This window comes from Eleutherodactylus coqui, chromosome 8, assembly GCF_035609145.1.
Source record: "Eleutherodactylus coqui strain aEleCoq1 chromosome 8, aEleCoq1.hap1, whole genome shotgun sequence".
Lineage (NCBI taxonomy): Eukaryota > Metazoa > Chordata > Amphibia > Anura > Eleutherodactylidae > Eleutherodactylus > Eleutherodactylus coqui.
This window is the reverse complement of record NC_089844.1, coordinates 61,363,113-61,372,889: the sequence shown is the minus strand read 5'-3', so window position 1 is coordinate 61,372,889 and position 9,777 is coordinate 61,363,113. Positions and strand designations below refer to the sequence as shown.

The following is a 9,777-nucleotide window of genomic DNA, read 5'->3' as shown; positions in this document are numbered from 1 at the left end:
TGTTATATTCAGCTCCATATCACAGGCGAGCGTAAAACGTCCAATGTCCATTGCCCTGCAACGCAGGCAGCACAGGCATGTCCTCTTACATACAGTCATCTGAATGCAGCTTAGGCATCGTTTACCTGAGTGTGGTTATAATGCAATATAGGTGCGTGAAAAAATGGAGTGTTCACTTATGAGGGGACTTCCCGCGGGGGTGAAAGAATCCCCTCCCACAGCTGTTGCAGACGAGCTCGATGCTATACCATTGCTTTCAATGGGGCTGACGCTGCTGCCACCCCATTGAAAGCAATGGGATGAAGCCAACCCCCTAGGGATTTTCGGGGAAGGGCTTGAAATAATAATAAGCCCTACCCTGAAAATAACCCCTAGCTGCATGACAAAATAATTTTAAAAAATTCATCACCTGAAAGTGCTGTCCAGCGGCTCCGACACTTGTTCTCTCCCCGGCACTATTTCATCCATGATTTTAGGATGCACCTGCCCTGGAGGTTCCAAACACAGATTCGGATGCAGATGTCAGCACATTTTTTACATTTGTGTAATTACCAATGCTAATGATGTTTTTAAAAAAAATCTTTGGCATAATTTTACCATTCCATCCAATAGAATAAATTCACCAGCGGCTGGAATAATAAGGTACTCCTATCTGGTATCACTGTAACCTTTTCATCCAAATATTAATTATATTAAATTGCTTACATGTCTCAAAAAATTCTAACTTTTTTTCAACAAAGCATGATAAAGATATAAACAAAAAATGTTATGAGCCTTGGGGTGATGAGGGGTGAGAGTGAAACATAATCATTGTGGCCTTATGGTCCCAAACCATGCATTCTATATTGATCTTCAAAGGGTTAAATCCCTAGTTGATCGATATACGAGGTTAGTGTATTTTGGCACTTTTGCTGCTGACCGTTTTAAGCACGCCCACAGATAAGTAAAGTTATCTTGGTCATTAGAGTATATTTAACGGATTTATCTTCATAAATCTTGGACAAGCTGCAGAGATGAATTTGTCAGCATCCTTCTTTTCTACTACTCTTTTGATATTTTTTGCGATCCTTAACCAAGCCAATGGGGGGAAGCTACTTGTTGTTCCTATGGATGGAAGTCACTGGCTCAGCATGCGTCCTGTGGTAGAGAAAGTGGCGCAAAATGGACATGATGTTGTTGTTGTAATACCTGAAAGCAGTTTAAGCATGGGCAGATCAGAAAAATATGCTGTACAGACTTTCCCCGTGCCACATACCAGTGAGGAGATATATGGAGCCTTTCAGAAGCTTTCAGCAGAGCACTTTACCCTACCACCGGATTTCCCCTGGGTTGCTCTTGCAATGCTAGATAGCATGTTGGTTCCGTTCAATATGTTTTACAAAACCTGTGAGAGTTTATTGCTAAACCAGGAACTAATTCAAAAACTTCGGGAGAAGAAGTTTGATGCTGTACTCACCGATCCATTCTTACTATGTGGAGTAATATTGGCAGAACATCTAGACTTGCCGAATGTGAACTTCCTAAGAGGATTGCCCTGTGCATTGGACTATGAAAGTGCTCAATGTGAAACCCCGCTTTCGTATGTGCCTAGACTCTTCAGTAAGTTCTCCGACAAGATGACCTTCATGGAACGTATGCAGAATTTCATGGTCAAGTTGCTAGAGCCATATTATTGTCGAGCTATTTATAATCTTTGGATAAAATTGGCTTCCGAGCTCCTGAAAAAAGATATCACTCCTGTGCAACTTTTCAGCAGATCTTCCGTGTGGCTTCTAAGATATGACTTTGTCTTTGAGTACCCAAAACCAGTAATGCCGAACATGATTTTCATTGGAGGCATCAACTGTAAACCAGCGAAGCCGTTACCAAAAGTAAGAAATTTTTTTTGTATATTTTTAGCACTGCTTGTACTGAATATAAGGTGCAACCTAAGATCGGATTCACGCAAGGGTATGCGTATTTGTATGTGCAAGAGTACCCTGTTTTTGCGGAATAAACATTGCTTTTTTTTGCGTGTTCATTGGTGTATTTTACTGTACTTTTTGCACGTGCCAAAAAAACCCCACCGATACTCCCAGCCATTGAAACAGCTAATTAGTCTAATGAGTTCAAGATGTGTTTTAGGCATCACCTAACGTATTGTGTGCCCATAGCAGTATTCATCTCAGAGGTTAGCAATTGGCTGTTAGCATTTGGCATTGTATTTTTTAGGAATAAGCATAATTTTAGACTTTTTGCAATTTTAATATATAGATATTTAAATTTCATTTTATTTAAAAAGAAACAGCGACATTAATCTAAAACATGCACACTCCAAAAATAATACATAATTGTATAATACGTAATACAATAATATATCACTGTATTACAAAAATAAGGTATAAATGATAGCAAAAGACGGAAGACACTAAATAATCCACCTACTTCATAGAAATTTCTCTTCTTGGAATTATCTATCACTTTCATTGATAGCTTGTTAAAAAAAATTGACACTAAATAATAATGATATTAATTAGCACAGATTAATTGTAGGATTTGGTACTATTAGAAATGAATAATAGCTATAACCCCTTCCCAACAACCAGACGGCTATATTTGTCCTAACTGTATATGCCCTGTGCAGTTAGGACGTATAAAGATGTTGCATGCTGCAACAGCCACAATCAGAGGTAAGACAGATCGTGGCTGTTAACCCTTTAAATGCTATTGTCCGTTCTGACAGTGGCATTTTTATGTCCTGATCGATTGGGATATAAATGTCCCGAACGACACCGTTTTGGTATCACCGCAGCCTGGGGTCTTCTGAAGGCCTCTTGGACTGCCATGAATGATTGCCTAATAAAACATGCATGCGGCACATTTTTAATAAGCAACCTGCTAAAATACAGTTTAAAGCAATAATGTAGTAATTAGAGATGAACGAGCATACTCGATAAGGCAAATTACCTGAGCAAGTATTGCCATTTTTGAGTACATGCCCGCTCGTACCAAAAGATTTGACGGGTGGCGGGGGAGAGCAGGGAGGAACAGGGGGGAGATCTCTCTCTCTTCGCCGCTCCCCCATGCTCACTCCCGCAACTCACCGCTCACCCCTGCCGGCCCCCGAATCTTTTGGCACGAGTGGGCATGTACTCGAAAATGGCAATACTGGCTCGAGTAATTTGCCTTAGCAAGTACGCTCGCTCATCTCAAGTAGTAATGCATTTTACTGTATAAGAGATCAAAGGACGACAAGTTCAAGTCCCCTAATGAGAGTAAAAAAAAGTTAAAATAACTTGAAGGCTTTTTCATCATTGCAAAAAATGTTAAGAGTTTGAACCCCCTCTTTTCCAGTTGTCACATTTAAAAAAAAATGAAAAAAGATTGGCATTACTGCATCTTTAAAGGTCCAGTTTACTAAAAGATTACATTATTAATCACTATGAGCGCTGTCAGAAAAAAACGGAAAGATAAAAAGGTTCTGGGCGTTAAAAAAAGATGGCAAGAGAAAGCAATTTTAAATTTTTTTTTTAAAAGTACATTATTTTTTAAAGTGCTACATAAAAAAACGATATAAATTTGATATCGCTGTAATCTTACTGACCCACAAAGTAAATATAGCATGAAATTTTTACTGCACTGTGAACACTGTACAAACGAACCCACAGTGTAATTGTTTATTTTTTTTTTTTGCAATTTCGTCCCACTTAGAATTTCTTAAAAGCTTTCCAATACATTATATGGTATGTTAGATGGTACCATTGAAATTTTTTTTTCTTTTAATTTTTTTTTTAAGTAGCGATACCAGATGTGAAGAATATGAATTGTAAGAAGAACATCAATGACCCTTGGTCATAACAGGGTTAAAAAAGACCTACTATCTCTACTGGCATGTCTATTTTAATAACTACTTGAATTTCTGAATTTCTAAAATCTCTAGTTGCTGAAGATGGTCATGGTAACTTGAGACCCATATCAAGTTTTGCCATGGATACTCATGATTACTTCTTACACTCCTGGCTGTAAAAGATCGCTCACAAAATTTTATAAGAATTGAATGATAAACAATAAAACTGATTATAAACCTGATATTAGAGGTTACATGCTAGGCAATAAAAGCCCTAGAGCTTTCTGTTCTCGGACTGGTACTCATATCTGCAATAGAACCTTCCAGTCATGTTTCTGGGGGGATCAGATTTTCATGTAACTATTAACTTAGTTTGATAACTTTCCAAGACAGCACGCTAGTTAAAGCAGGTCATGAAGGTATATATAACACAAAGATTAGGGAATTAATTCTCTGAACATTCTCTGCAGCAATAATGCTTCCATTGTCATGTATGTCTGCAGCCTTAATGATCACGTTATGCATTTTTGGACAAGCCAATGGGGGTAAGCTGCTTGTTGTTCCTATGGATGGTAGTCACTGGCTCAGCATGCGTCCTGTAGTAGAGAGATTGATACAGAACGGACATAAAGTTGTTGTTGTAGCAGCTGACAACGCCTTAAGTATTGGTGATGGCGAACTATATACTATCAAGACATATTCTGTTCCCTACAGCAAGCAAGATTTAGTTTCAATCTTGGAAAAGTATGGACATGATCACTTTAAGCCATCTAGCTTCCCTGGTGTTACTATCACAATGTGTAAAACAATGCAGGAACTGTTGAAATTATTTGTCAAGATTTGTGAAGCCTTATTATCGAATACAGAATTAATTCAGAATCTGAAGGATGAGAAGTTCGATGCTGTATTAACCGATCCTATTTCAATCTGTGGCATGGTAGTAGCTGAACATTTCGATGTGCCCAACGTGAGTTTTTTAAGAGGACTGCCTTGTGCTCTTGACTATACAAGTCCACAATGTCCAAATCCTATTTCGTATGTGCCTAGAGTTTTGACTCAGTACTCAGACAAGATGACATTTGCCCAGCGAGTGAAGAATGTTCTAGTCAGTATGCTGGAGCCTTTCTATTGTGGAGTAGCATATGCGCCATGGCTAAAAATGGCATCCGATTTCCTAAAGAAAGAGGTCACCATTGTGGAGCTTTTCAGCAGAACCTCAGTGTGGCTCTTCCGATATGATTTTGTCTTTGAATTTCCAAGACCTATAATGCCCAACATGGTGTTCATTGGAGGCATCAACTGTAGAGCAAGAAAACATCTAACCGAACTAAGGCTCATATAGGTAAACGATGGGTTTTTTATCCTATTATATATTACACTAGGATAATTTACTGTGGAAAACTGAACACTTGAAGGGAGGCTCTAGTACCCTGTTGGTCCGCCTCTAACTTAGATGTAAAAAATACGCAATGCCAGAATTGGGCTTTTTTGATTAACCCATAACAAATGAGCGCTCACACAGCCCTATCGATGGAAAATTTAAAAGTTCAGGGCGTTGAAAGATAGCAGGAGAAAGCAATTTTTTTAAAAGGTACATTATTTTTTTAAGTGCTACATGAAAAAAAAACCTATTTAAATTTGGTATCGCTGTAATGGTACTGACCCTCAAAGTAAAGATAGGATGTCATTTTTACTGCACCGTGAACGCTGCAAAAACAAACCCACTCAAAATGGTGTATTTTATTTTTTTGCTATTTTGTCCCACTTAGAATTTCTTAAAAGTTTTCCAATACATTATATGGTATGTTACATGGTACCATTGAATTTTTTTTTTTAAATTAATTAATTTTTTTAAAGTAGCGATACCAGAAGTGAAGAATATGAATTGTAAGAAGAACATTAAGGACCCTTGGTCATGACAGGGTTAAAAAAGACCTACCATCTGTACTGACATATCAATTTTAGTAACTACTTGAATTTCTGAATTTCTAAAATCTCTAGTTGCTAAAGATGGTCATGGTAATTGGATCAAGTTTTGCTATGGATACTCATGATTACTTCTTACACTCCTGGCTGTAAAAGATCGCTCATAAAATTCTATAAAAATTGAATGATAAACAATAAAACTGATTATAAACCTGATATTAGAGGTTACATACTAGGCAATAAAAAAACTAGAGATTTTTGTTTTCGGACCAGTACTAGGATCTGCAATAGAACCTTCCAGTCATGTTTCTGGGGGGATCAGATTGTCATGTAACTATTAACTTTGTTTGACAACTTTCCAAGACAGCACACTAGTTAAAGCAGGTCATGAAGGTATATATAACACAAAGATTAGGGAATTAATTCTCTGAACATTCTCTGCAGCAATAATGCTTCCATTGTCATGTATGTCTGCAGCCTTGATGATCACGTTATGCATTTTTGGACAAGCTACTGGGGGTAAGCTACTTGTTTTTCCTATGGATGGTAGTCACTGGCTCAGCATGCGTCCTGTAGTAGAGAGATTGATACAGAACGGACATAAAGTTGTTGTTGTAGCAGCTGACAACGCCTTAAGTATTGGTGATGGCGAACTATATACTATCAAGACATATTCTGTTCCCTACAGCAAGCAAGATTTAGTTTCAATCTTGGAAAAGTATGGACATGATCACTTTAAGCCATCTAGCTTCCCTGGTGTTACTATCACAATGTATAAAACAATGCAGGAACTGTTGAAATTATTTGTCAACATTTGTGAAGCCTTATTATCGAATACAGAATTAATTCAGAATCTGAAGGATGAGAAGTTCGATGCTGTATTAACCGATCCCATTTCAATCTGTGGCATGGTAGTAGCTGAACATTTCGATGTGCCCAACGTGAGTTTTTTAAGAGGACTGCCTTGTGCTCTTGACTATATCAGTGCACAGTGTCCAAATCCTATTTCGTATGTGCCTAGAGTTTTGACTCAGTACTCAGACAAGATGACATTTGCCCAGCGAGTGAAGAATGTTCTAGTCAGTATGCTGGAGCCTTTCTATTGTGGAGTAGCATATGCGCCATGGCTAAAAATGGCATCCGATTTCCTAAAGAAAGAGGTCACCATTGTGGAGCTTTTCAGCAGAACCTCAGTGTGGCTCTTCCGATATGATTTTGTCTTTGAATTTCCAAGACCTGTAATGCCCAACATGGTGTTCATCGGAGGCATCAACTGTAGAGCAAGAAAACATCTAACCAAAGTAAGGCTCATATAGGTAAACTATGGGTTTTTTATCCTATTATATATTACACTAGGATAATTTACTGTGGAAAACTGAACACTTGAAGGGAGGCTCTACCCTGTTTCCCTGAAAATAAGACATACCCTGAAAATAGGACATAGCATGATTTCCAGAATTTTTGAGGATGCAAAATGATTTTTCAGGCTTTTTGAGGATGCTTGAAATATAAGCCCTACTCCAAAAATAAGCCCTGCTAACAGTTAATTAAAAATGTCAATTTAAGTAGTGTCCAGGCAGCTATACATGTAAAAAAGTTAAACCTTTCTGAACAAAAATTTATATAAGACACTGTCTTATTTCCGGGGGAAACACAGTAGTACCCTGTTGGTCCGCTTCTAACTTAGATGTAAAAAATACGTAATGCCAGAATTTGGCTTTTTTGATTACCTCATAACAAATGAGCCCTCACACAACCCTATCGATGGAATATTTAAAAGTTCTGGGCGTTGAAAGATAGCAGGAGAAAGCAATTTTTTAAAAGGTACAATATTTTTTTAACTGCTACATAAAAAACTATTTACATTTGGTACCACTGTAATGGTACTGACCCTCAAAGTAAAGATAGGATGTCATTTTTACTGCACTGTGAACGCTGTAAAAACAAACCCACTCAAAATAGTGTATTTGTTTTTTTTGTCATTTTGTCCCACACATTATATGGTATATTACATGGTAGCACTGACAAATACAACTTGTCCTGCAAAAATCAAGTCCTCACGTAGATATGTCACCAGAAAAATAAAAAAATTTCAATTTTTTTTAAAAGTAGGGATACCAGAACTGCAGAATATGACTTGGGGCTCCTTCACACTGGTGATCACGATATCGCTGCATTTTTTTAACATGAATAACAATAGGACTTTCTAATGTCAAAAACGCATCACACAAAAAAGGCAAGTTGGTGCTTTGCAATTTTTGTGTGATGCGTTTTTAACATTAGAAAGTCGTATTGACATTTGCGCTTAAAAAATGCAGCGATATCGTGATCGCCAATGTGCAGGAGCCCTTGGTCATAAAAATGTTAAAAAAGGCCTACCATCTCTACTGGCATGTCTATTTTAGTAACTACTTGAATTTCTGAATTTCTAAAATCTCTAGTTGCTGAAGATGGTCATGGTAACTTGAGACCCATATCAAGTTTTGCTATGGATACTCATTAGAGATGAGCGAGCACACTTGTCCGAGCTTGATGCTCGTTCGAGTATTAGGGTACTCGAGATGCTCGGTACTCGAGTCAATTGCATTTCCTTCCCCGCATGTTTAGCACCATTTTCTAGCCAATAGACATGCAGGGAAGGCATTACCACTTCCTGCTGTGATGTGCCAGCCCTCTCCCCCCCACAGTAGTGAGTGGCTGGGCCGATCAGGTGACTGCTGAGTACTTAAACTGGTCCCGCCCACGGCTCACCTCAGACACATGCTGCTGATATAGGGAAAGTGTTAAAGTAGGATCCTGTCTTCAAGAACCCCAACGGTCCTTCTTAGGGCTGCTCTTCATAGTGTGCATTACTGTTGTGGTTGGCTGGGAGTAGTAGTGCACCAATTTTTTTTTTAAGCATCTCGGGCTGTGGAGGCCATTCCAGCTATACTGTTCTGTGTCTGCAGTGCCGTAGGCAGAGTTGAGGGAAAGAGCAGCTTATATAGAGAAGTAGGATCCTGTCTTCAAGAACCCCAATGGTCCTTCTTAGGGCTACATCTGACAGTGTGCATTATAGTTGTGGCTGGCTGGGAGCAGTAGTGCATCAATTTTTGTATTATGCATTTAGGCCTGTTCCCAGCCTTTCAGTAATAGTTTTCTCAGGCTGTAGTGCCGTACAACCAGCTCTCACCGTGAAACTGCACTCTAACATTTCCTAGCCTACTGCAAATGACTTCAGTTATAGCATTCTGTGTCTGAAGTGCATTAGACCGAGGTCTCACCGCTAAACAGTACTGTAATATTTCCTCGGCCACTGCAAAGTATTTTAGCTCTGCTGCTGTGCAGAGCGTCTCACAATACCCTTTCCTTGGTGGGGTTGAGATAGGTGCAGTTACCAGCACTATCCACTGGCTTTAGAGTCTTCTCCCACTCCAGACAGCCTCTATTATCTACAAATCTCTGCGAGCGGTAAATTACCCCCAGGTATCCGCGCAAGACAGCGGGTTAATTTTTTCAGGTCACAGCATAGAGCCTCTGCTATCTACAAGTCTCTGTGTGCGGTGATATAAGCCACAGTTGTCAGTGCTGTACAGTGGGGTAATTTATTTGGGCCCTGCTCTATTCCTTATCCGTCATGATGAGGAGTAGGGGTAAGGGTCGAGGACGGGGACGTCCATGTGAGGGTGTGGGCACAGGCCGAGTTCCTGGGCGTGGTGAATCACAGCCGGCTGCTGCGGGATTAGGAGAGAGGCCAATTTCTGGGCTCCCCAGCTTCATATCACAATTTACGGGTCCGCTTGGTAGACCTTTATTACAAATAGAGCAGTGCGAACAGGCCTGTCGTGGATGGCAGGAAATCCATCCAGCAAAGTATCAACCACCCAGTCTTCTACGCAGTCCACTACTCCCGGCCTAGGGATTGCAACTCTGAATCCTCTGGCTGCTGCTCCTCCTTCCTCCCAGCCTCCTCACTCCATGAAAATGACATATTCTGAGCAGGCAGACTCCCAGGAACTGTTCTGAGTGGGAAAAAAATGGTTCCT

At 39.5% G+C, this 9,777-nt stretch overlaps 1 protein-coding gene and 1 pseudogene across 1 annotated transcript in view; both read left to right on the top strand.

Annotated features, from left to right (window-relative positions):
- The first annotated feature begins 1,101 nt into the window (after positions 1-1,101).
- LOC136576431 (UDP-glucuronosyltransferase 1-6-like) overlaps positions 1,102-9,777 on the top strand; it is a 66,140-nt gene continuing 57,464 nt past the window's right edge. The window contains exon 1 of the mRNA XM_066575707.1: positions 1,102-1,871. Within this exon, the coding sequence (XP_066431804.1) occupies positions 1,107-1,871 (765 nt within the window). The 5' untranslated portion in view covers positions 1,102-1,106. The remainder of the gene's footprint in view (positions 1,872-9,777) is intronic.
- On the top strand, positions 6,235-7,068 carry LOC136577391 (UDP-glucuronosyltransferase 1A1 pseudogene; annotated as a pseudogene).